This window comes from Chlorocebus sabaeus, chromosome 16 (genome assembly GCF_047675955.1).
Source record: "Chlorocebus sabaeus isolate Y175 chromosome 16, mChlSab1.0.hap1, whole genome shotgun sequence".
Taxonomy (NCBI): Eukaryota; Metazoa; Chordata; class Mammalia; order Primates; family Cercopithecidae; genus Chlorocebus; species Chlorocebus sabaeus.
In genome coordinates, this window is record NC_132919.1 from 79,206,010 (window position 1) to 79,233,711 (window position 27,702).

At 48.7% G+C, this 27,702-nt stretch overlaps 1 protein-coding gene across 1 annotated transcript in view; it reads right to left on the reverse strand.

The window, feature by feature from the left end:
* The window catches only part of NPLOC4 (NPL4 homolog, ubiquitin recognition factor), a 78,319-nt gene extending 50,873 nt beyond the window's left edge, over nucleotides 1-27,446 (reverse strand). Inside the window, exons 1-6 of the mRNA XM_008013250.3 lie at nucleotides 27,250-27,446; nucleotides 20,554-20,634; nucleotides 11,422-11,534; nucleotides 4,356-4,532; nucleotides 1,816-1,864; nucleotides 310-404 (exon numbers count right to left, since the gene is read on the reverse strand). Of these exons, the coding sequence (XP_008011441.1) occupies nucleotides 310-404; nucleotides 1,816-1,864; nucleotides 4,356-4,532; nucleotides 11,422-11,534; nucleotides 20,554-20,634; nucleotides 27,250-27,264 (530 nt within the window). The 5' untranslated portion in view covers nucleotides 27,265-27,446. The remainder of the gene's footprint in view (nucleotides 1-309; nucleotides 405-1,815; nucleotides 1,865-4,355; nucleotides 4,533-11,421; nucleotides 11,535-20,553; nucleotides 20,635-27,249) is intronic.
* Between the last annotated feature and the right edge of the window lie 256 nt (nucleotides 27,447-27,702).

Here is a 27,702-nt window from a genome sequence, read left to right on the forward strand (position 1 = left end):
CGGGAGGCTAAGGCAGGAGAATGGCGTGAACCCAGGAGGCGGAGCTTGCAGTGAGCCAAGATTGCGCCACTGCACTCCAGCCTGGGCGACAGAGCCGGACTCCGTCTCAAAAAAAAAACAAAAAACAAAAACCAAAACATATATGTGTACATAAAATATAAATAAATATAGAACCAGGGTAACATTCAAAGGCGTGTGGCCCCTTCTCATCTTTACTTCTCTCATTCACACGTTCAGTGGCTATAAGCAACAACTGCCAGATACACAAAAAGGAATTTATGCACAACCAGGTCATAGCGAGCTGCTTACTTGTCAGCCCCTCCAGTCAGCTTCCGGATGTAGGCATGGAAGGACATGTGCTTCACAGGAGGCTCGAGATGGTTTAGATAGTCCTCATCGAATGGCTGCCAAGACACAGAGTAAGCAAGTGCAGTCACACCTGCCGGGTGCTCCAGGCGCTGAGCCTCCGTTGTGCACAGAGGCCAGGCAGCATGGCCTCGGCAAGTCAAGGCCCACAGCCAAAGCAGGTACTTGGGGTCTCCCTTACCACTCTAGGTCAGAACCAACTTTTTCTTTTTTTAATTAATTGATTTTCGTTATTGTTGTTTTTGTGTGTTTTGTTTGTTTATTTGAGACAGAGTCTCACTCTGTCGCCCAGGCTGGAGTACAATGGCACAGCGGCACAATCTCTGCTCACTGCAACCTCCACCTCTGGGTTCAAGCGATTCTTCTGACTCTGCCTCCCAAGTAGCTGGGACTATAGGCACACGCCACCACGCCTGGCTAATTTTTGTATTTTTAGTAGAGACGGGGTTTCAGCATATTGGCCAGGCTGGTCTTGAACTCCTGACCTTGTGATCTAACCGCCTCGGCCTCCCAAAGTGCTAGGATTACAGCGTGAGCCACTGAGTCCGGCCAGTTTAATTGTTTTAGAGATGGGGTCTCACGCTGTTGCCCAGGCTGGAGTACAGTGGTACAATCACGGCTCACTGCAACCTTGACCTCCCAGCCTCAAGTGATTCTCTTGCCTCAGCTTCCCGAGTAGCTGGGACTACAGGCGTGAACCATCACACCCAGCTAATTTTTTAAATTTTTTGTAGAGACAGGGTATACAAAAAAAGAGTTGCCCAGGCTCAACAACTCCTAGATTCAAGTGATCCTCTCACCCTGGCCTCCCAAAGTGTTGGGACTACAGGTGTGAACAGCACATAGCCAGAAGCAAGTTTTTCTTTGTGGGCTAGTTATCTTTTCAAGATTAAAATGAATCTCTATTAAAAACAAAACGTTCTAAGTAAAATGAGTTTCAGGAAAATTTTGCAAAAAGAAATGCCACAAGATGAGGCAAGAGATGCCTCATGAAGAAAATCAGGTTGGCCTTCCTGCTGTAAATCCAGCATTAACAGCTCCAGTCAGCATTATTATGGTAACTCTCAATCTCACCAGGACAAACCAGTACGAGAGATGTGAGATTCAAGGCAAAGTAAATCAAAACAATGATAAGCATGGAAGCCGACAGACTCAGCTTTGTGTCAGATCTGAAAAGGATTGTCCAGGGAGCCTGTTGTAAATGCTGCCCCTTTATCACAGCCACACAAATGCTTCAGCCATTCATAATCAAGCGAGAAGGTCACTCCCATAAATAAAGGCTCGTCCTGTGTGCAGCTTGCACTAGGGGGAATATGAGGCCCAGGGCAATAAATAGATAAGTTCTTTGAACCACTACAACCAAGTGCATGGACTCAGGGAAAGCACTTAAGACAGCTGTCTACCCGCAGCCCCCCACACCGGCCCAGAACTTACTCCACAGAGACTCACCTCTAGAGGGACGCAGTGCACGCATTTCCCCAAAGGGCCGTGGCGGCATCTGAGGAGAGTAGCAAGGCAGAAAAAGGCAGAGCAGTGAGGATGTCTGTGTTCCGCTGCTACCACCTCACACGTACATCCTACTTTAACAGAGTGTTTCCGTGCCCACATGGAGTTATATTCCAGATGGCACATGGATGAACGTTTGTATTTTAATTGTTGTTTTGTTTTGTTTAAAGACAGGCTCTCACTCTATCGCCCAGGCTGGAGTGCAGTGGTGATCATGGCTCACTGCAGCCTTGACTTCCTGGGCTCAAGCATTCCCACCTCAGCCTCCCGAGTATCTGGGACTCCAGGTGTGCAGCACCACACCCAGCAGTTTACTATTTATGTTGATATGAATGAGAAAAAACTGACCCGCACATCAAACCTATGACTTCATGAGGATCGACTGCTTAAAATGACACAAACCAAAGATAAAAGTGAACGAACTCAAAGTCAATTTAAGTAGTTTTTTGGCCAAAGGTGGTGGCTCATATCTCTAATCCCAACACTTTGGGAGGCTGAGATGGATGGATCACCTGAGGTCAGGAGTTAAAGACAAGCCTGGCCAACACGGTGAAACCCCGTCTCTACTGAAAATACAAAAATTAGCTGGGCATGGTGGCAAGTGCCTGTAATGCCAGCTACTAGGGAGGCTGAGGCAGGAGAATCACTTGAACCTGAGAGGAGAAGGTTGCAATGAGCTGAGATTGTGCCACTGCACTCCAGCCTGAACAAGAGTGAAATTCCATCTCAAAAAAATAAATAAAATAGTTTTTTGGGTTGTTTTTTTTTTTTTTTTTTGAGATGGAGTTTTACTCTGGCACCCAGGCTAGAGTGCAGTAGTGCGATCTCAGCTCACTGCAACCTCCACCTCCTGGGTTCAAGTGATTCTCCTATCTCAGCCTCCCAAGTAGCTGGGATTACAGGCACACACCACCACACCTGGCTAAGTTTTGTATTTTTAGTAGAGACAGGGTTTCACCATATTGGTCAGGCTGGTCTTGAACTCCTGACCTCAGGTGATCCACCTGCCTCAGCCTCCCAAAGTGCTGGGATTACAGGCATAAGCAACTGTGTCTGGCCAAGTCCATTTAAAGAAAAGCGTTAAATAAATAATAACAAAGCTGGTACGTGAACATGGCAAAGGGCCTGAGAGCAGTGCATAAATAATCCAAGTTTGGAAAATACCTGCTTCATGTGCATTTTGGGAAATAACCAAAAAAAAAAAAACACTTGTCCCATGGGTTTCTGACATTTTCAGTCACAGAAGCCTTGGGAGCACAACACACACAACGTGTAGGCAGCGGTGGGGTGGTGAGACGCCGCCGGTAGTCCTTCTGGGGCTCCATCAGATCCCTTTCTAAATGGAGTCAGAATTCTTAGATGCATACAGGCTCTGTGTTTCGAAACAGAGGTGGTCTCTGTACTTCCTAATAAACAGGCAGGCTCTACCTGATGACGGGTCAGAATACACACACACACACACACACACACACACACACACACACACCTCTCTCTCTCTCTCTCTCTCTCTCTCTCTCTCTCTCTCTCTCAAAAGTTGCTAATGAAGCAATGAAAACAGATCATGCAAGCAAGCCAGAGCCAGGCCCCTGGGAGGAAACACAAATGGAAAAGGCATGCCGGCTAATGGCTATGGCTACAAAGTGGCTCCATGCCAATGGCAGCCGAGTGCCATTTATGGTTCTCTGAGCTAAGACATAAAAGTTGCTAATGCAGCATTTGGAATCCCAGTATCTCAAAGTCAGCACCCCGTCACATCTACAGAGTGATGCATTTTGAAAACGACCCCACTGCAGAGACAAGTTTCGCTCAGACAATTTCACATGGCCAAGTGTAAACTCAGATCCTTCTCACTGGTTTATTTAAAAGGAATTGCAAAAAATCTAAAACAAATATATATACACATAAACATTTCATATAGCCCCAGGTGAGGAGGGAATATTCCAAGGCACAGCATCTTCTGCAAGTGAAATGCTCACTGCAGGGATGGAGAGCGCACACTAGTGTGGCAGGTCAAAATCATCCAACCACTATGAAATGAGACACACAGCACACACCTCGCACGGGTGCACACACACAACTACCTGCCCCTTCCCTCTTCCCTCCCCTGCAGCTGCTGACTAACGTCCCACTCTGCACGGAAGTCAGCATCTCCAGAGGGTATCACAGTAAAGACTTGGTGTGAGGCCCCCAACTCCCCAATACCTTTCCAGTCTCTTTGTACCCAATGCTTCAAAACTTCTTATGGGAACATATTTTGAGATTGAAACTGATAAAAAGCTAAAAAACAACAAAACAACAACAAAACCTGATAAAAAGCTAACAAGATAACTTGGAAGTAAAGTTTAACCTGAAGATAGTAAAACTTAAGACTTACATTTCTTCATCAGATATTTAATTAAAACAGGACATGTTATAAATATTTCCCTTTATTCACCCATTAAGATCACCACATGTAGGACCCTAGAATCCCATGGATCACTTACAGCTGTGGGTCTCGGCTTCGGTAAATCTTCCCATCCTGTTTGCTGAGGTACTGATCAATCTCATCCTCTACCACGTTGGGAGCGCCAAAGACCTTGAAGCCCGGTGGAGCTGACGTCTCCATTTCAGATGAGGGCCCAGCAAGGCTCGAGGGAAACAGGAACAACAAATCGCCATGCCTGTTCAAATGACAAACAGAGGCCAACGCCTTCCCTTACCACCTGAGCTTCATGGAAGCCCAACTCGGATATCTGCAAAAAGCAAATGCCAACAACCACCCCTGTAGGCCTAAATAATGAGGTTTCTAATTTTAAGACCAGAATTGTCTTCTAACACCTCCCCTATGTTTCTTGGCATTATAAAGACCAGTATGCAGGTCTCTGGAATTTAATTTTTCTTACAATTTTACCTTAAAGTCCGTGAAGCCTCCATACACCTAAACGATTTTTCATGTACACACAGCCACAATGGACCTGCTGGGCTTCAGGGCCTCTCCTCCCACCTCTCACCCTCTGCTTGGCCCCCACTTCCCTCAGCCATTCCTCTGGCCTCTGGGAGGCTCCCTCCTCCCCCAGCACTGCATGTGCTGGCTGCATGTATCTCCACTGCTTTATTGGCGTTCACATACACACGGAAGCACAGACACACATGGGAGCTGTCACTACTTTTAAAAAGTGGGATGGGCCGGGCTCAATGGCTCATGTCTGTAATCCCAGCACTTTGGGAGGCCAAGGCAGATGGATCACAAGGTCAAGAGATCGAGACCATCCTGACCAACATGGTGAAACCCCGTCTCTATTAAAAATACAAAAAAATTAGCTGGGCGTGGTGGCGCATGCCTGTAGTCCCAGCTACTCGGGAGGCTGAGGCAGGAGAATCACTTGAACCCAGGAGGCGGAGGTTACAGTGAGCTGAGATCACGCCACTGCACTCCAGCCTGGCGACAGAGCGAGACTCCATCACACACACACAAAAAAAGTGAGATTAGCAGAGACATACTTTTCTACTTCAACAACCCCTCATAAAATCCTCCAAATATAAGGGGTCCGCGTCTAATTGTTATGACAACGGCCGCACGTTCCCCAGCGAGGCTGCTTAGCCACTCCCACACTGACAAGTATGCACAGTCTGCCAGTTTCTGCCACCATCAACACCACCCAAAAACACCCACGGACAGACGTCCCTGCAGTTTTCCTTCTAAAGGGCAAACTCCCAAGAGTCATGCTTAAGGGTTTCTGTTTGTCTCTGAAGCTGCTGACATACTGCTTTCCAAAAAGGCTGCCACAAGTCACATTTGGTTTTCCATCAGTTTCAGTCTAAAGAGTCACGCTGCCAACTTGGTGCCAGGCTTGACTGCCATGGCAAACTGCTGACCTCAGAGACTAACAAGCATCTCCACTCACAGTCCACAGAAGCCGCCTGGGGTCCCAAGTGACCAGAGATGGCTGCCAACACTAACCCTCCAGGCCAGCCTCGGAAGAAAGGCTGCAGCATGTCCTCTGATGGATATTTAACTGCTGCCAACAAGACACACACACAGGACACAGACTGAGAGGGCAGGATCCACAGCTCCAAACCAACACAGTGAAGGAAGAACAGAGGCCTCAAGGACACATGGACACCGGGGCTCAGGGCAGCTCTTCAACTAATTTCTTCCCTCCCCTTCTTCTTCCCTCATTTGGGGGTGACGAACATTACCGAACATTACGAAGTCAGAGATGTCTGTTTCTTTCTTTTTTTTTTTTGAGACAGAGTCTCGCTCTGTCACCCAGGCTGGAGTGCAGTGGCGCAATCTTGGCACACAGGAACCTGCATCTCCCGGGTTTAAGCGATTCTCCTGCCTCAGCCTCCCAAGTAGCTGGGATTACAGGCATGTGCCTGCCACCACGCCCAGATACTTATTGTATTTTCAGTAGAGACGAGGTTCCTCCACGTTGGACAGGCTGGTCTCAAACTCCTGACCTCAGGTGATCCGCCTGCCTCGGGCTCCCCAAGTGCTAGGATTACAGGCGTGAGCCACCACATCCAGTTAAGACATCTGTTTCTAATAGCAGATTACATATTCCTAAACACCCTCTAACTACTAATATAAAAAACTTGACTTACACACTAGATCAATTTCAACAAATATACTCTAAAATCAATTGCTGAGCTCTAAAGAAAGTGGAAGAAATCCTCAGAGGACAAACCCAGCAGTGCACTCAAGACAGCAGCCAGCAACACAGAGCTCAGAGCTGCTTGCGGGGCCAAGGCCACTTTCAGTAATTCACTCACATCTTTGGGCCTACAGCAGTTTGCTGGGCACTGGGAGACAAGGACTTGAGCTTCCCTGCCCAGAGGGGGCAACTGAGTCTGAAACTTCCACATAAATGCAGATAACCAAAGAATGCCTGAACAGCTGTGAAAAACCTACCAGCTGAAAATAGGAACCAAGGAGGAAGCCCATCTGCCTCTATCTAGTATATAGCAAAAAAAAAAAAGTCACCTCTGAGACTGTAACTAAAGGCCTTCTGGGCCATGAATCTGGGGCAGAACCAGGGATGATGACATCTGGTTCAGAAAGTCCAAAGACAGAAATTAACTTGAAGGAGTTGTAGGTCCATCACATCCCCCTGTGCCAACAAAAGCAAATGCAAACCTTCTCTGTAGAAAAGCTGCTAAATCTGGACCGGGCACAGTGGCTCACACCTGTAATCCCAGCACTTTGGGAGGCCAAGGTGGGAAGATCACGAGGTCAGGAGATTGAGACCATCCTGGCTAACACAGTGAAACCTCGTCTCTGCTAAAAATACAAAAAAAATTAGCCAGGGGTGGTGGTGGCAGGCACCTGTAGTCCCAGCTACTCAGAAGGCTGAGGTAGGAAAATGGCATGAACCCGGGAGGCGGAGCTTGCAGTGAGCCGAGATCGCGCCACTGCACTCCAGCCTGGGCGACAGAGCGAGATTCCATCTCAAAAAAAAAAAAGAAGAGTAATACACTACCACGCAAGTAAGAGTGGGTAGAGACATAATTAACCGAGAGTTAGACTGGCAAAGACTCAAGGACAGAAATTATGAGACAGAATATCAACCTCTATATGGGATATTAAATGAACAACGAAATGGAAGAAGAGGGTTAGTGACAGAGGCTATCCAAAATGACCAGGCGGGATTCTAGGACATGGAGGTAGCAGGTGCCAAAGTCAGTGGCTCTTCCCAAATCTCCCTCCTGCAGACAGCTAGACCGCATGCCAGGTCCCACCGATGCATCTACAGCAACGTAGGGGCAGGGATACAAGTAGGGGCAGACAGATACCAACAGTCACAAGACCCAAGAGGCAGGCTCCCATGTCTCACAGCCCGGATGGGGAGCACTCAACCACCCAGTGGTCTTCACTGGAGGCCAGTGGGCCAACGTGGCAGCAGAGCAGAAACTAGGAGAAACCAGGAGCAACATGGCACCTGTGAGGACTTGAAGCCAACAGCCAGATTTACGGGGAAAAATAATCAGATTATTTATTTATTTATATACTTTTGAGATGGGGTCTTGCTCTGTTGCCCAGCTACAGTGCAGTGGCACAATCATAGCTCACAATGGTGTCGACAAAGACCCTGTCTCTAAAGAAAAAAAAAGAGGGGGCCAGGTGTGATGGCTCACTCCTGTAATCCCAGCACTTCTGGAGGGGATCACCTGAGGTTGGGAGTTCAAGACCAGCCTGACCAACATGAAGAAACCCCATCTCTACTTAAAAATACAAAATTAGGCCAGGTGTGGTGGCTCAAGCCTGTAATCCCAGCACTTTGGGAGGCCAAGATGGGCGGATCACGAGGTCAGGAGATCGAGACCATCCTGGTTAACATGATGAAACCCTGTCTCTACTAAAAAATACAAAAAACTAGCCGCGTGAGGTGGCGGGCGCCTATAGTCCCAGCTACTTGGGAGGCTGAGGCAAGAGAATGGCATAAAGCCGGGAGGCGGAGCTTGCAGTGAGCTGAGATCCAGCCACTGCACTCCAGCCTGGGTGACAGAGCGAGACTCCGTCTCAAAAAAAAAAAAAAAAAAAAAAAACAAAATTAGGCCAGGCGCGGTGGCTAACGCCTAGCACTTTGGGAGGCCAAGGCAGGTGGATCACGAAGTCAGGAGACCGAGACCACCCTGGCTAACATGGTGAGACCCCACCTCTACAAAAAATACAAAAAATTAGCCAGGATGTTGACAGGCACCTATAATCCCAGCTATTCGGGAGGCTGAGGCAGGAGGATGGCGTGAACTCGGGAGGTGGAGCTTGCAATGAGCTAAGATCGCGCCACTGCACTCCAGCCTGGGCGACAGAGCGAGACTCCGTCTCAAAAAAAAAAAAAATGAGCTGGGCATGGTGGCACATGCCTGTAATCCCAGTTACCCAGGAGGCTGAGGCAGGAGAATCACTTGAACCTGGCGGGGCGGAGGTTGCAATGAGCTGAGATCATTCCACTGCACTCCAGCCTGGGCAACAAGAACGAAACTCTGTCTCAAGAAAAAAATAAAAAAAAGAAAGAAAGAAAAGAAAAAGAACAAAGGCAGGGGGCCAGGCGTGGTGGCTCATGTCTGTAATGCCAACACTTTGGGAGGCTGAGGCAGGTGAATCACTTGAGGTCAAGAGATTGAGACCAGCCTGGCCAACATGGTGAAATCCTGTCTCTACTAAAAATACAAAAATTACCTGGGTATGGTGGTGGGCACCTGTAGTCCCAGCTACTCAGGAGGCTGAGGCAGGAGAATCGCTCGAACCGGGGAGACAGAGGCTGCAGTGAGCTGAGATCGCACCACTGCACTCCAGCCTGAGCAAGACTGAGACTCTGTCTCAAAAAAAAAAAAAAAAAAAAAAGGTAGGTGTACAGCACCCCATGGTCCTGCGGAGGGAATGGCCTGTCAGGCCTCTGTAAACCACTGTGGATCGGCGGGAAATCCAGGACACAGAGGGTAATGCGCAAGTGTCTTGTGAACATGAAATCAGCAAGACCTCAGAGTGGGAAACCCTACAGGTCAAGGGACCAAGTTCCTCAACAGATAAATTTTAAGAAAAGGAAAGAAATAGAAGGCGAACCTGAAGATTACAAGACGTAAGACATACAAATTTCCTTAGAAAGCAAGACTAACTGGCAGTGTCTAGGGACAGATACTCAAGTAATGAAAGAATAAAGAGCTGGGCACTGGGGCTCACACCTGTAATTCTAGCACTTTGGAAGGCCAAGGCGGGCAGATCACGAGGTCAGGAGTTTGAGACCAGCTTGGCCAACACAGGGAAACCCCATCTCTACGTAAGTAGTCCCAGCTACTCGGGAGGCTAAGGCAGGAGAAATGCTTGAACCCAGAGGTTGCAGTGAGCTGGGATCACGCCACTGCACTCCAGCCTGGGCAACAGAGCGAGACTCCATCTCAAAAAAAAAAAAAAAAGAAAAAAAGAACAGCAGACACCATTAGGGAAATTTCCGGGGTGGCTGCCAATGCCTTATTCCCGGACCTGCTTGGTGCTTGCAATGGTGACACATAAGGTTCATCCATCAAGGCATACACTATTCTCTGAGGTGTTCAGTACGCATTTTGTTTAATAATTAAAAAGGGGAGAGAGAAAAAAAGGCCAAGCAACAGGAGAGAAGGAAGGAGGGCAAGAGCAGTGGGACACAAGCATGGTCATGAGCTGAGAGTTCCTCTGGCTGGGACAGAGGGTGTGCATTCACATTCTCTTTACCTTTAGATACGGTTACGTGTTCCAGATTTAAACTTAAAAAAAAAAAAATTACCAGCCAGATTTGATTTAAAAATGAAAAATATGCCTGTAATCCCAGCTACTCAGGAGGCTGAGGCAGGAGGATCACTTGAGCCCAGAAGGTCGAGGCTGTAGTGAGTTATGATTGCACCACCGCACTCCAGCCTGGGTGACAGGGCGAGATTCTGTCTCAAGAAAAGGAAAAGGAAAAGGAAGGAAGGAAGGAAGGAAGGAAGGAAGGAAGGAAGGATTATGAAGATGCAAAACCCTTCAAGAAAGAAAGAAAGAAAAGAGAGAGGAGAGGAGAGGAGAGGAGAGGAGAGGAGAGGAGAGGAGAGGAGAGGAGAGAGAAAAAAGAATTATCAAGACACAAAACCCTTCACAAACTCAAAGGAAGGGTCACTCTGGAAATTAACAATAACAAGAGGTTCTGTTTCACCTCATCACAGGGGTAGGCAAACAGTAGGTGCCAAATAAATCTTTGTTAAGAACAAATAAATGCTACGATTGCATATTGTGTCCCTAGATATATTAATCTGTGAATCTAAAAGTGACCAAAGTGCAAAACCAGTCTATCATTCTGGCTGGTAAACAGACCCACAGCCAACTGCCAGCAGGTCCCAGGCCCACCACTGAGCCAGTGGCCACAGCACATGCAACCTGCAGCGTCGAGAAGAAAACTGACCACTCGCTCCCTAAGGACTGAACTGATCTAAGGGATATGTGAGCAAGTGCCCAAACAGTTTCCATGGGAGCCAGCACACGTGTTCCGTAAAGGGCCAGTCAATACTTTCAGCTTTGTAGGCCTCACGGTCTATCACAACTACTCAACTCTGCCCTTGTAACATGAAAACTGGCACCAACAACGCAACCTGGCTGTGTTCCAATAACACTTTACAAAAACAGGCAGCAGCCAGGCTGTGATAAGAGGTCTCTGAGTCCTGACGGTCCTGAATGACCAACTCTACGGGGTGGCATGGGCCACTGCACTGTCGGCACTCCTACCCAAGCCAGCAGGGCTAACGTGATTTCCCTGCACACAGCTGCATTCAAGGTATTTCACTCCAGACAAGCAGATGAGTATGCAGCTCACTCCACGCCATACATGGACAGAGACAATAACTTTCTCCTCAGTGACACAAACTCCAGAATTCTGCAAAGTCAATTAAATCTGCTCAATAGCAACGGCAGATTCAGGATAATTACTGAATCCCTGGCAAGCAACACAGTCACGTGTATTCTGGTCAGTTGATAAGACCATAATGAGTGGTGTGAAGAGGAAAAAGAGGATAAAACTCGGCAACCTCGGACAGATCATGGGGACCTCATTTCTTACTTACTTGATTTTTAGCAAGTTGAGGGATTTGTTGGAGGAGGCTGTTATCTCTCCAGTCTTGTTTCTATTGATGTAAACTGAGAAGCCATTATTTTGGAAGCCAAACTCCTTTGCAACCTAAAACAAGGCCGAAAGAACAGAAATTTAATAAAATGCTAAATATCACTACACATACCATACACACATCAGACATTACTAGAAGAGTATTCACAAATTTGGAAGGTGCTCATCATTTACCAAATTCCTCTTGCTATTCTGCTGATAAAGAAATTTGTACTGCTCACAAAGGTGTCTATTAAAACGAATAAAGTGGCCAAAAAAGCAACGGTCTTGTCAAAGATGAAACTGTATTTTTTTTTTTTTTTTGAGACGGAGTCTCGCTCTGTCGCCCAGGCTGGAGTGCAGTGGCCGGATCTCAGCTCACTGCAAGCTCCGCCTCCTGGGTTCACGCCATTCTCCGGCCTCAGCCTCCCGAGTAGCTGGGACTACAGGCGCCCGCCACCTCGCCCAGCTAGTTTTTTGTATTTCTTAGTAGAGACGGGGTTTCACCATGTTAGCCAGGATGGTCTCGATCTCCCGACCTCGTGATCCACCTGTCTCGGCCTCCCAAAGTGATGGGATTACAGGCTTGAGCCACCGCGCCCAGCCAAAGATGAAACTTTATAACACATTTAAGACTTTGAAGCAAACAAGAGTTATGGCTATCTTTGTTTTGTTTTCAGAGTCTCGCTCTGTCGCCCAGGCTGGAGTGCAGTGGCCGGATCTCAGCTCACTGCAAGCTCCGCCTCCTGGGTTCACGCCATTCTCCGGCCTCAGCCTCCCGAGTAGCTGGGACTACAGGCGCCCGCCACCTCGCCCAGCTAGTTTTTTGTATTTCTTAGTAGAGACGGGGTTTCACCATGTTAGCCAGGATGGTCTCGATCTCCCGACCTCGTGATCCACCTGTCTCGGCCTCCCAAAGTGATGGGATTACAGGCTTGAGCCACCGCGCCCAGCCAAAGATGAAACTTTATAACACATTTAAGACTTTGAAGCAAACAAGAGTTATGGCTATCTTTGTTTTGTTTTCAGAGTCTCGCTCTGTCGCCCAGGCTGGAGTGCAGTGGCGTGATCGTGGCTTACTGCACCTTCACCTCCTGGGTTCCAGTGATTCTCCTGCCTCAGCCTCCCAAGTAGCTGGGATTACAGGCACCTGCCACCATGCCCAGCTGATTTTTGTATTTTTAGTAGAGACAGGGTTTCACCATGTTGGCCAGGGTGGTCTCAAACTCCTGACCTCAGGTGATCCACCCGCCTCAGCCTCCCAAAGTGCTGGGATTACAGGCATGAGCCACCATGCCCGGCCAATGGCTATGTTTGAAAAGTTTGGCCAGGCGCGGTGGCTCATGCCTGTAATCCCAGCACTTTGGGAGGCCGAGGCAGGCGGATCACAAGGTCAGGAGACTGAGACCACGGTGAAACCCCATCTCTACTAAAAATAGAAAAAATTAGCCAGGCGCGGTGGCGGGCGCCTGTAGTCCCAGCTACTCGGGAGGCTGAGGCAGGAGAATGGCGTGAACCCGGGTGGCGGAGCTTGCAGTGAGCCGAGATCGCGCCACTGCACTCCAGTTTGGGGGACAGAGAGAGACTCCATCTCAAAAAAAAAAAAAAAAAAAAAAAGAAAAGTTCAATTTCTACTTTTGAAATCAATTGTAAAAACCCAATTCCAGGCCAGGCGCGGTGATTCATGCCTGTAATCCCAGCACTTTGGGAGGATGAGGTGAGAGGATCATCTGAGTTTAGGAGTTTGAGACCAGCCTGACCAACATGGTGAATCCCCATCTTTACTGAAACTACAAAATTAGCTGGGCATGGTGGCACATGCCTGTAATCCCAGCTACTTGGGAGGCTGAAGCAGGAGAATCAATTGAAGCTGGGAGGTAGAGGTTGCAGGGAGCCAAGATCGCGCTATTCCACCCTAGCTTGGGCAACAAGAGCAAAACTCAAGCTGGGTGTGGAGGCTCACGCCTGTAATCTCAGCACTATGGGAGGCCAAGGCGGGTAGATCACGAGGCCAGGAGTTTGAGACAAGCCTGGTCAACACAGTGAAACCGTCTCTACCAAAAATACAAAAATTAGCCAGGCATGCTGGCGCGCACCTGTAATCCCAGCTACCTAGGAGGTTGAGGCAGAACTGCTTGAACCTGGAAGGTGGAGGCTATAGTGAGCCAAGATCATGCCACTGCACTTCAGCCTGGGCAACAGAGCAAGACTTTGTTTCAAAAAAAAAAAAAAGGGCTGGGCACAGTGGCTCACGCCTGAAATCCCAGCACTTTGGGAGGCCGAGACGGGTGGATCACAAGGTCACAAGGTCAGGAGATCGAGACCAACCTGGCCAACATGGTGAAACCCCATCTCAACTAAAAATACAAAAAATTAGCCAGGCATTGTGGCAGGCACCTGTAGTCCCAGCTACTCTGGAGGCTGAGGCAGGAGAATGGCGTGAACCCAGGAGGCGGAGCTTGCAGTGAGCCGAGATCACACCACTGCACTCCAGCCTGAATGACAGAGCAAGACTCCATCTCAAAAAAAAAAAAAAAAAATTTGGCCAGGTGCGGTGACTCACGTCTGTAATCCCAGCACTTTCAGAGGCCGAGGCAGGCGGATCATGAGGTCAGGAGATCAAGACCAGCCTGGCCAACTTGAGGAAACCCTGTCTCTACTAAAAGACAAAAATTAGCTGGGCGTGGTGGTGGGCACCTGTTATCCCAGCTACTCGGGAGGCTGAGGCAAGAGAATCGCTTGAAACCGGAAAGCAGAGGTTGCAGTGAGCCAAGATCGCGCCATTGCATTCCAGCCTGGGCGACGAGAGTGAAACTCCACCTCAAAAAAAAAATACAAAAATTAGCCCAGCATGGTGGTGCACGCCTACCTATAGTCCCAGCTAGTCGGTGGGCTGAGACAGGAGAATCACTTGAACCTGAGAAGTGGAGCTGCAGTGGGCCAAGATCATGCCATTGCACTCCAGTCTGGGCAACAGAACAAGACTCCGTCTCAAAACAAGGAAAAAAAAAAAAAGACAAGGTTCCTGCGGTCAAGCAGTTTACCATCAAATAGGGGAGACAAAGTCAACAAAGGGCGAAATAAGCACTATGACAGAAAAGGAAAAGAAACCTCAAATGGGAGGCTAAAGGTCTCTCTGAAGAGGTTCAACTGAGCATGGCCCACTTAGCAGCGGGTAAGCCTGCCACACGCGAGCTGGGAGAAAAGTCCGCAGGGAGCAGGAGCAAGCACAAAGACCAGGAGGCAGGAAGGGCGTTGGAAACACGGAGGCCAGAGCCCAATAAACAATAAGGAAGATGGAAAGGGATGAGGCTGGTGGGGCAGACAGGGCGGTGGGAAGCCACACAGTCTAAAGGCAGGGGGAATCATCATCCACAAAATCTCTGTTTCTCAACACCACACTGAGCAGGAAGTTAGAGTTCCAATCCTAGAGACAAGAGAGACGGGCTGAGACAGGGGATGAGATGGGACAGGATGGTGGGGATGAAGGCAAGAGCACACCTTCCAGCAGTGGTCATCGCTAGGCCCTGCTGACAAGTAAGACCAGGGGAGGAATGCAATGAGAGAAAGGAAGGAGGTCAGAGTAAAGCTGAGAATTCCAGATTGAGAAACTATGTGGAAGTAACACCTGTGAGGGAACCATGAAAGGAAAGGCTAAAAAAGGTAGAAGACTAGAGGGAAAATCAGGACCTCCATTTGACACTGAGATTGGAGGCGACAAGCAGACACACTCCAGTGAAGCCATCCAGCAGTCAGGTGTGCATCTGTGTCTGAGTCCAGGCAAGGGGCCAGAGCTAGAGCTCTACACTGAGGGGTCATCAGAGTAGACATACCCAAATGAAAGGAACGTCAATCTCAGTAAAGAAACAAATCATAAAAGAACAATCATATGGAAATTCTAGAACTGAAAAACACAAAAACAAAAATAAAAAATTCACTGAATGGGAATATCAGCAGAAGGGAGAGGGCAGAAGACATAGATGAATAGCTTGTGGTCCCAGCAACTCGGGAGAATGAGGTGGGAGCACTGCTTGAGCCCAGAAGTTCAAGTTCTATGAGATATGATCACACCACTGCACGCCAGCTTGAGCGACAGAGTGAGAATCCAACCAACTCTAAACAGAAAAACAGAAATGAATCAATAAAAATAACAGGTATACAATCTGAAGGCAGAGATTTGGAAAAAAACAAACAAAACAAAAAAACAGAGCCTTAGGAACCCATGGTACAGCATCAAATGCTCCTCACTAGAAAACATGAGGGTCGGGTGCAGAGGCTCACGCCTGTAATCCCAGCACTTTGGGAGGCCGAGTTGGGCAGATTACCTGAGGTCAGGAGTTCGAGACCAGCCTGGCCAACATGGTGAAACCCCATCTCTACTAAACATACAAAGATTAGCCAGGCGTGGTGGCGCACCCATGTAATCCCAGCTACTCAGGAGGCTGAGAGAGAAGAATCACTTGAACCTGGGAGGCAGAGGTTGCAGTGAGCAGAGATCATGCCACTGTACTCCAGCCTGAGCGACAGAGTGAGACTTCATCTCAAAAAAAAAAAAAAAATTGCCAAGCACGGTGGCTCATGCCTGTAATCCCAGCACTTTGGGAGACCGAGGCAGGCGGATCACAAGGTCAGGAGACCGAGACCATCCTGGCAAATGCCGTGAAATCCCATCTCTACTAAAAATACAAAAAAATTAGCCGGGCATGGTGGTGGGTGCCTGTAGTACCAGCTACTCAGGAGGCTGATGCAGGAGAATGGCATGAACCTGGGAGGCGGAGCGTGCAGTGAGCAGAGATCGCGCCACTGCACTCCAGCCTGGGCGACAGAGTGAGACTCCGTCTCACTAAAAAAAAAAAAAAAAAAGGCCAGGCACAGTGGCTCGCGCCTGTAATCCTAGCACTTTGGAAGGCCACTTTAGGAGGCCAAGACGGGTGAATCACGAGGTCAGGAGATCAAGACCACCCTGGCTAACAAGGTGAAACCCTGTATCTACTAAAACTACAAAAAATTAGCCGGGCGTGGTGGCAGGCACCTGTAGTCCCAGGTACTCGGGAGGCTGAGGCAGGAGAATGGCCTGAACCTGGGAGGTGGAGTTCGCAGTGAGTCGAGACCGTGCCACTGCACTCCACCCTGGGTGACAGTGCAAGACTCTGTCTCAAAAAAAAAAAAGACAGAAAAGAAAGAAGATAGAACAGAAAAATTTAAAGAGTGGCCAAAACCCCAAAATTTAATGGAAAATATCAAATAACAAATCCAGGAAGTTCAGCAAACTCTCTCAAGTTAGGATACAGACAAAGAACACCACTGCGAGGCACACCAGAGTCACAATGCTAAAAGCCAGAGATAAATGAAGATAAGATGGTGGAATAACAGCTTAAAATGCTTAACAGGAGCAGGCACCACAGCTCCCGCCTGGAATCCCAGCACTCTGGGAGGCAAGGCAGGGAGGATCACTTGATCAAGACCAGCCTAGACAACGTGGTGAAACCCCCATCTCTACTAAAAAATTAAGCAATCAGCTGGGAGGCTGAGGTGGGAGGATTGCTTGAGCCCGAGAAGTCAAGGCTGCAGTGAGCTGTGACTGTGCCAGTGCATTCCAACCTAGGCAAAAAAAAAAGGACCGAGCAAGGTGGATCACACCTGTAATCCCAGCACTCTGGGAGGCTGAGGCGGGCAGATCACCTGAGGTCAGGAGTTCAAGACCAGACTGGTCAACATAGTGAAACCTCATCTCTACTAAAAATACAAAAATTAGTTGGACATAGTGGCAGGAGCCTGTAGTCCCAGCTACTGGGGAGGCTGGGGCAAGAGAATCACTTGAACCTGGGAGGCAGAGGTTGCAGTGAGGCAAGATTATGCCACTGCACTCCAGCTTGGGCGACACAATGAGACTTCGTCTCAAAAAAAAGGCCGGGCACGGTGGCTCACGCCTGTAATCCCAACACTTTGGGAGGTCAAGGCAGGCAGATCACGAGGTCAGGAGATCAAGACCATCCTGGCTAACACGGTGAAACCCAGTCTCTACTAAAAACACAAAAAATCAGCCAGGCGTGGTGGCGGGCGCCTGTAGTCCCAGCTACTCAGGAGGCTGGGGCAAGAGAATGGCGTGAACCTGGGAGGTAGAGCTTGCAGTGAGCCGAGATCACACTACTGTACTCCAGCCTGGGTGACAGAGCAAGACTCCGTCTCAAAAAAAAAAAAAAATTAGTGCATTGTGGGGAACAAAAAAGAAATGTCAACTTAGAAATCTGTTTCGAGGCCGGGCACAGTGGCTCACGCCTGTAATCCCACCACTTTGGGAGGCCGAGGCGGGTGGATCACCTGAGGTGAGGAGTTCGAGACCAGCCTGACCAACATGGTGAAACTCGGTCTCTATTAAAAAGACAAAATTAGCCGGACTTGGTGGCGCACGCCTGTAATCCTAGCTACTCGGGAGGCTGAGGCAGGACAATCGCTTGAACCCAGGAGACAGAGCATGCAATTAGCCAAGATTGCGCCATTGCACTCCAGCCTGGGCAACAAGAGTGAAACTCCATCTCAAAAAATAAAACAAAAATTAGCTGGGTATGGTGGTGCGCGCCTAGAATCCCAGCTACTTGGGAGGCTGAGGCAGGACAATCACTGGAACCTAGGAGGCAGAGGTTGCACTGAGCCGCGATCACGCCACTGCACTCCAGTCTGGGCGACAGAAAAAGACTCCATCTCAAAAAAAGAAAGAACTTCATATTGAATGAAAATATCTGGCCAGGTGTGGTGGCTCAAGCCTGTAATCCCAGCACTTTGGGAGGCCGAGGCAGGCAGATCACGAGGTCAGGAGATCGAGACCACCCTGGCTAACACGGTGAAACCCGGTCTCTACAAAAAAACTAGCCGGGCGAGGTGGCAGGCTAGCCTGTAGTCCCAGCTACTCGGGAGGCTGAGGCAGGAGAATGGCGTAAACCCAGGAGGCAGAGCTTGCAGTGAGCTGAGATCCGGCCACCGCACTCCAGCCTGGGCGACAGAGCGAGACTCTGTCTCAAAAAAAAAAAAAAGGAAAAGAAAATATCCTCCCAGCACTTTGGGAGGCCGAGGTGGGTGGATCACAAGGTCAGATCAAGACCATCCTGGCTAACACAGTGAAACTCTGTCTCTACTAACAATACAAAAAACTAGCCAGGCTAGGTGGCGGGCGCCTGTAGTCCCAGCTACTCAGGAGGCTGAGGCAGGAGAATGGTGTGAACCCAGGAGGCAGAGCTTGCATGAGCCGAAATAGTGCCACTGCACTCCAGCCTGGGCGACAGAGCAAGACTCCCTCTCAAAAAAAAAAAAAGAGAAAAGAGAAAATATCCTTCATGGCCAGGCGCGGTGGCTCACGCCAAAGCAAGTGGATCACAAGGTCAAGAGTTCAACTAGCCTGGTGAAGATGGTGAAACCCCGTCTCTACTAAAAACACAAAAAATTAGCTGGGTGTGGTGGCGGGCACCTATAATCCCAGCTACTCGGGAGGCTGAGGCAGAGAATTGCTTGAACCCAGGAGGCAGAGGTTGCAGTGAGCCGAGATCGTGCCACTACTCCAGCCTGGGGAACAGAGCGAGATGCCATCTCAAAAAAAAAAGAAAATATCTTTCATATAAACACAGGGCAAAACTAAAACATTTTCAGGTCAAAAAAAACCGAAGGGTCTGTGACCAACAAACCTACCTGCAACAAAGGCTAAAGGATTTTTTTTTTTTAGATGGAGTCTCACTCTGTCACCCAGGCTGGAATGCAGTGGCTCACTGGGCTCACTGTAAGCCCCGCCTCCCAGGTTCACACCATTCTCCTGCCTCAGCCTCCCAAGTAGCTGGGACTACAGGCGCCCGCCACCTCGCCTGGCTAATTTTTTGTATGTTTAGTAGAGACGGGGTTTCACCATGTTAGCCAGGATGGTCTTGATCTCCTGATCTCGTGATCCACCCTCCTCGGCCCCCCAAAGTTCTGGGATTACAAGCGCGAGCCACCACGCCCGGCCTGGATGTTTTTCAGTCTGAAGAGAAATAACACCAGACAGAAATAGTCTGAGGAAATCCATGGGAAAAGTAAATAAGGAAGAAACGGTGAAGATAAGCTTAAGAAGTACATAATATGCAACTATCACAGTAAATGAAATATTTTGTAATTGGTTAAAAAAAGAAAAACTGTCATGGGAATCCTGGACACAACGCAGGTCAGGAGACCAGGGAAGAGCCAGGGATGATTCTTTGAATCAACTGTAGTCATATCTACAATTCATACTCAATTAATACTTTTTTTTTTTTTTTTGAGACAGTCTTGCTTTGTTGCCCAGGCTGGAGTGCAGTGGTGTGATGTCTGCTTATTGCAAGCTCCGCCTCCCGGGTTCCCGCCATTCTCCTGCCTCAGCCTCCAGAGTAGCTGGGACTACCGGTGCCCGCCACCACGCCCAGCTAATTTTTTGTATTTTTAGTAGAGATGGGGTTTCACCATGTTAGCCAGGATGGTCTCGATCTCCTGACCTCATGATCCACCTGTTTTGGTCTCCCAAAATGCTGTGATTACAGGCATGAGCCACCGTGCCCAGCCACTCTTGTGAAATACGTTTTTTTTTTTTGAGATGGAGTCTCACTCTGTTGCCCAGGCTGTAGTACAGTGACCTGATCTCGGCTCACTGCAACCTCTGCCTTCCAAGTTCAAGCAATTCTCTTGCCTCTGCTTCCCAAGTAACTGGGATTACAGGCACCTGTAACCATGCCCAGCAAATTTTTGTATTTTTAGTAGAGATGGGGTTTCACCATCTTGGTTCAGGCTGGTCTTGAACTCCTGACCTCGTGATCCACCCACCTCAGCCTCCCAAAGTGCTGGGATTACAGGTGTGAGCCACTGTGACCAGCCGTGAAATACTTTTACACTTACCTTTGGGCTCTTGGTCCTATAATTTTGAGCAGTTATCAGCTGTGACAAACATCTCATCCAACCCAACTATTATAGAGAAAAGCAATGCAAGAGGCAATTTGGGAATAGGGAAAATAAGAAAATGAGGAAAAGAGAAAAGGTATCGATGGGAGTAACAGCAGAGGATGAAAAAGATCCTGAGGGTCAACACCCAGGCCACAGATACCTTCTTCAAAAATGTTGCTGCTGTTTCTCTCTTTGTTGCTGTGATCCGCTTCACTCCATCCGGGGACTGGACACGAATTATCTGTTGCAAACAAAACATGATGGTTACTGCACAGCCTAGTGAGGTCCTGATCTACTACCACGGCTTCCATCTGTGGTCTTTTAGCATCTGGGTCACTGATACTTAAAGACAAACCTCACTCTTCACCTTTCAATACCCAGCTCAATCCTTCTAGAAGATGATGCCGAGGGGTGAGATTCATCAGCATATGGGGAGATATTTAAGAGTACTGTCCTCTCAACTCTTAGTTTCACTCAGAAAACAACTTTAATTCCTAATCACTATTTATAGAGTATATGTAAAACACTTTTCGTCTCTTCAAACTTAAACAGAAAAAAACCCACCATGAACCATGAATGAATTGTGTTCTTTAAAAAAGATGTCTTTGGGGGGAAGAAAAAAAAAGATGTTACTTTGTTCCAGGATCTATATACAAACATTAGATAGTCTTTAAGAGTCCTACAATTTAAAAGAATCACAGGAAATTTTCTAATTGTTACTTTTTTTTACTTTTTTGAGACAGGGTCTTGCTGTCACCCAGACTGGAGTGCAGTGGCAAAATCACAGCTTACTGCAGCCTTGACCTCCAAGATTCAAGTGATCCTCTGACCTCAGCCTCCCAAGAGCTGGGACCACAGGCTTGCACCAACACACCAGGTTAAATTTTTTGTAGTGATGGAGTGTCACCATATTGCCCAGGCTGGTCTCGAGCTCCTGGGCTCAAGTGATCCTGCCCCTGTGCTGGGATTACGGGTGTGAGCCACCACGCCCAGCTATTACTTTCCTAAAAAAGATTTTTAAATGGCCAGGCGCGGTGGCTGACATCTAGTAATCGTAGCACTTTGGGAGGCCAAGGCGGTGGATAACTTGAGCTCAGAAGTTCAAGACCAGTGGGCAACATGGGGAAACCCCATCTCTACTAAAAATACAAAAGTCAGCCAGGCATGGTGGCAAACGCCTTGGTCTCAGCTACTTGGGGAGCTGAGGCACGAGGATCACTTGAACCAGGGAGGTTGAGGCTACACTGAGCCCAGATGGTGCCACTGCACTCCAGCATTGGTGACAAAGTGAGACCCTGTCTCAAAAAAAGAGATTAGGCCAGGCGCAATGGCTCACGCCTGTAATCCCAGCACTTTGGGAGGCCGAGGCGGGCGGATCACCTGAGGTCAGGAGTTCGAGACCAGCCTAGCCAACATGGTGAAATCCCATCTCTACTAAAAATACAAAAATTAGCTGGGCATGGTGGCAGGCACCTGCAATCCCAGCTACTTGGGAGGCTGAGGCAGGAGAATCACTTAAACCCAGGAGGCGGAGGTTGCAGTGAACCAAGATCATGCCATAGCATGATGCGCAGCAAGACTTCGTCTCAAAAAAAAATTTAAACAAGAATTAAAATTAAAAGCAATAAAGGTCTTTAATGGTAAAATTTAGTAGGGTTTTGAAAAAATATTTTCAGCTGGGCACAGTGGCTCACGCCTATAATCCCAGCACTTCAGGAGGCCAAGGCAGGAGGATTTCTTTAGCCCAGGAGTTCAAGATCAGCCTGGCCAATACAGCAAGACCCCATCCTAATGTAGTAACGTGTGTGTACATGTGTGCACATATGTATATTAAAATGTGTGCATACATATACATATATATATATATATTTTTCCCCCATGGCAAGCCTAAAAAAGTTGGCAGATCTGGAAGACTACTGGACAAAGGGCATTACTTTCCAAGACAACTTGATTTTTATGCTGATGAAAGCCATTGTGAAGGTGAATTATCATGCCCAGCCGACAGCACAGGTCCCTGCTTTAGACGGGGAGGATGAAATGGCATGCTCTGCAGCAAACAAAGACCTGCTCCAACCACCTGCGGTACAGGAAGGAAGGCAGACAGGAACATGCCCATAATTGTCTCAGCTTCTGTTAGCAAAGACTGAGGGTGCATTCTAGTTTCTTTCTCTCTCATTTCCTGCATTAATGTCTCTTGTATTTAGCTCATTTTCTTTCCCCGAGACAAAAGTTTCAATCTTGTGGCCCAGGCTAGAGTGCAACCTGCAATCTTGGCTCACTGCAATCTCTGCCTCTTGAGTTCAAGCGATTCTCCTGCCTCAGCCTCCTGAGTAGCTGGAATCACAGGTGCCCACCACCACACCCAGATAATTTTTTTTTTTTTTTTTGAGACAGAGTCTTTTTCCGTTGCCCAGGCTGGAGTGCAGTGGTGCAATCTGGGCTCACTGCAACCTCCACCTCCCAGGTTCAGGCGATTCTCCTATCTCAGCCTCCTGAGTAGCTGGGATTACAGGCATGCGCCACCACACCCAGCTAATTTTTGTATTTTTAGTAGAGACGGGGTTTCAACATGTTAGTCAATCTGGTCTTAAACTTCTACCACAGGTGATCTACCTGCCTCAGCCTCCCAAAGTGCTGGGATTACAGGCATGAGCCACGAAGCCCGGCCTAGCGGATTTTTTGTAGTGAAACATTTCAATTCCCTTATTTCCTTTTTTTTTTCTTCTTCTTCAGACGGACTCTCGCTCTTGTCACCCAGGCTGGAGTGCAATGGCGTGATCTTGGCTCACTGCAACCTCCACCTCCCGAGTTCAAGCGATTCTCCTGTCTCAGCCTCCTGAGTAACTGGGATTACAGGTGCCTGCCACCACGCCTGGCTAATCTTTACTATTTTTAGTAGAGACAGAGTTTTACCATGTTGGCCAGGCTGGTCTCGAACTCCTGACCTCAAGTGATCCACCCGCCTCGGCCTCCCAAAGTGCTGGGATTATAGGCATGCGCCACAGCACCCGGCCTCCCTTATTTCCTTTTTTATAAATTCTGTAACTATTTTCTGTGAGGTTACCATGGGTGTTAAACATCCTCTTCAACCACTATGCAGATGAAAAGTGTCACAAGCCATTGTCTAAAAAAGATTTCCACTGAGTACAGGACAAAACACCATAAAGGCTTAGAGTCTACTGGAATGTGTCCACTTTTATTAAAGTAACTAAGCCTAATCTAGATTTTTCTGAAATAGGGTAACCCTGTCCTGCATTTTCCCATAACTTTCACTTGGCAGAAAAGGCTCCACCCGACATGTTCTCAACTTTTGAGATTTTGTTTTCAGGCTGGGCACGGTGACTCAGGCCTGTAATCCCAGCACTCTGGGAGGCTGCGGTAGACAGATCACTTGAGTTCAGGAGACCAGTCTGGGCAACTCCGTCTGTATTTTAAAAAAAAAAAAAAAAGATTTTGTTTTGAATAATCTCTGAATATCCCAATTGTTAAGAGAATATAAAAAGATATAACTAGAAATACAATTCTTTTTACTTCTAACGTCTACTATACTTCACTCTAGATTCAATACCCAAGAATAACTTTTTCACAATACATAGCATTACGTAAATACTTCCACTTATTTGTTTCTAAAATCTGTCTCCCAACATTTAGCTATCTTAAAAAGGAAAGTTCTGTTCTAAAGAAGGGGATACTGCGAATGTTCCTTCAAATGATGACTCTAGAACAAGAGCATGTCACCGCCACTCTTTACAGAGCTAAATGGTTCAGGCTGCAGAATTCTAAGGTGAAGAAGTCATCCTACTTGATCCTCTACCACAGAAGATGGGAGTCCAGGTTCCCAAGGCCAACTCCAGTATTTAACAAGAGACAAACATAATTTGTACCAAAGAAAGTTCTGGCCTAGCCTCTGACATGGACTACAAAATGAAATACACAGCAAGAGACAGACCTGACAACATGAATACATAGCCTCTTGGTAACTTAGGTTTCCCTATTTATAAGAAAGTAAGACCAGAATGCTTCTTGGGGAAGTTGAAAAACTGGTGAGATACAGTTATATCCACAGAAACTCTTTTTTCCCCTCAAGACGGAGTCTTGCTCTGTCACCCAGAGCTGGAGTGCAATGACATGATCTCAGTTCACTGCAACCTCCACCTGCCGAGTTCAAGCAATTCTCCTGCCTCAGTTTCCCAAGTAGCTGGGATTATAGGCGCCTGCCACTGCGTCCAGCTAATTTTTGCTTTTTTTTTTTTTTTTTTTTTTTTTACAGGCAAGAGTCTCTTGTCACCCAGGCTGGAGTGCAGCAGTGTGATCTTGGCTCATTGTAACCTCCGCCTCCCGGGTTCCAGTAATTCTCCTGCCTCAGCCTCCCGAGTGGCTGGGACTACAGGCGCACGCCGCCATGCCCAATTAACTTTCTGTATTTTCTTTTTTAGTAGACACGAGGTTTCACACTGTTGCCCAGGCTGGTCTCAAACTCCTGAGCTCAGGCAGTCCACCTGCCTTGGCCTCACAAAGCGCTAGGATTACAAGCGTGAGCCACTACGCCCCAATTTTTGTATTTTTAGTAAAGACGTGGTTTCACCATGTTGGCCAGGCTGATCTCGAACTCCTGACCTCATGATACACCCGCCTCGGCCTCTCAAAGTGCTGGGATTACAGGTGTGAGCCACCGTGCCCAGCCCAGAAACTCTTTTTTTTTTTTTTTTTTTTTTGAGACGGAATCTCGCTCTGTCACCCAGGCTGGAGTGCAGTGGCCGGATCTCTGCTCACTGCAAGCTCCGCCTCCCGGGTTCACGCCATTCTCCTGCCTCAGCCTCCCGAGTAGCTGGGACTACAGGCGCCCGCCGCCTCGCCCGGCTAAAGACCTTTTCTTAAATTCAAAATAACTTTTTAAATCAATTTCAAAAGAAGAGTGTTTTAATTCCTCTTCTTTTGAAGAAGAGAAATTCAACAATCTGAGAAATTCAACGAGATCTAATGCTGTCAATGAGAGCCTAAGCTTATATACGCTAGTGGGGAAAAAAAAATGGCCTTGTCTGAAACACCTTTCACTTGTCAATGGTTACTTTAACTCAGTTAAAACTACAAAGGTAGTTTGAAAGAAGGTTTGAGTGCTAATTCCTAACCTATTTCTAGGCAGTCACCAATGATTAACACTTTTTTTTTTTTTTTTTTGAGACAGTCTCACTCTGTCACCCAGGCTGGAGTCCAGGCGCGCAATCTGGGCTTGCTGCAACCTCCATCTCCTGGGTTTGAGTGATTCCCCTCCCTCAGCCTCCGGAGTAGCTGGGATAACAGGCGCACGCCACCACACACGGTTAATTTTGGTATTTTTAGTAGAGACAGTGTTTCACCATGTTGGTCAGGCTAGTCTTGAACTCCTGACCTCGTGATTCGCCCGCCTGGGCCTCCCAAAGTGCTGGGATTACAGGTGTCAGCCACTGTGTGGCCACATTTTATTTTTCTTTTTTTTTTTTTTCTTTTCTTTTTTTTTTTTTTGAGACGGAGTCTTGCTCTGTGCCCAGGCTGGAGTGCAGTGGCCGGATCTCAGCTCACCGCAAGCTCCGCCTCCCGGGTTTACGCCATTCTCCTGCCTCAGCCTCCCGAGTAGCTGGGACTACAGGCGCCGCCACCACGCCCGGCTAGTTTTTTGTATTTTTTAGTAGAGACGGGGTTTCACCGGGTTAGCCAGGATGGTCTCGGCCTCCCAAAGTGCTGGGATTACAGGCTTGAGCCACCGCGCCCGGCCCACATTTTATTTTTCAAAGGAGTCAAAGGTTTCTTGGCCAGGCAAGGTAGCTCAGGGCTGTAATCCTAACAATTTGGGACCCCAAGGCAAGAGGATCCCTCGAGCTCAGAGACCAGCCTGTGCAACGTTTGACCAGGAGTCAACGTTTCCTAAGTTTCTCCTGGACCCTATATTCATTCCACTCATCTCCAGGTTGGGAAACACAGAGGCACCAGGAGGGCCCCTGAATGGAGAGCTGATGGGACCACCAGAGAAGAGCCTTGTGCGCAAGTGTTAGGTTATCCTGGAGACCCATCTGTCTGCGTGAGACAGAGTCTCATTCTGTCGCGCAGGCCGGAGTCCAGTGACGCCACCTCGGCTCACCATGTTGGCCGGGCTGGTCTTGAACTCCTGACCTCAGGTGATCCACCCGCCTCGGCCTCCCAAAGTGCTGAGATGACAGGCGTGAGCCACTGCGCCCGGCCGACAATTTTAATTTCAGGTAAAAAGTGAAATCAACATCATTTACAACATTCCTCTTAAAGAGGAATTGTCAAGTTTTCCTTCCAAGCAAGGAGCAAAGCCGGCAAGTTACTGTTTTCATTTTCCTAGGTCCTCTGGTGCGGAGGGAGCTCTGTAACGTCCCCGTCTGCAGAGCTGCTCTCTTCAGTGACTCATGACAAGGCACTTGCTGGGAAGTGGGAGAGCAGGAGGAGAGAATCAGAGGGAGATTAGGGTAAGAGGTGTCCCTGGCTCTGAGAGGGGCAGGACTGGCTGCGAGTCCCTGGAATTAGACCAGGAAGTCTCCTGGAGCCGGGAAACGCGAGGGGAAGGAGGGCGGTTTCTCTTCGCCACAGTCCATTCTCCCTGCAGAAAGGCTCGGCCTTTCCCTGCCCAGGGCGGGGAACCGGGGTCGCAAGTCCTCCGGGGACGGACAGGGACGGGAAGAAGCCGAGGGGGTGAAAGTCCCCGAGCGGGACCCAGCCACTGCAGAGAAAGCCCCGGCGAAAGAAGGGAAAGGGGCCGAGTCGCGGGGCCGGCAGGCCCGCCTCCCCCACAGGCCGCGGCCGGCAAATCTGCTGCCTCATCCCGGCGTCCCCGCTCCCGCCCGGCCGCCGCACTCACGATGCTCTCGGCCATGGCGGCCGCTCCTGCCTCCGGGCTGGAGCCCCGGGCCGCCGCCGCCTGCCGCCCCAAGGGCCTCGCAGACCCGGCCGCGGCCTCAGCCCCGGCCCCGGCCTCTCTACGCCGCCGCCACCGCCGCTCCAGCTTCGCCCGCCCGGCTCCACCAGCCGCCGACGTCCCCGTGCCTCGCTCAATACGCTCCCCGCGGGCGCGCGGCCGGGAAACCAGGTTCCGGCCCCACCAACTGCCCAACGCATGCGCAGAGCGGCGCCGCTGACCCGCCGCGCATCCCTGTAACTAGAGGAGGGGATTTTGGAAAGATGCCTCTGCGATGACTTATGCTCGTCCTCGGAAACCCAAGCGGTACTGAAAAGCCCAAAAAGGAGGCAAAGACGAGCATCCGAAATCTCACCCAAAAATAACTACTGCTGCGTATTGTAGCGTATTATAATA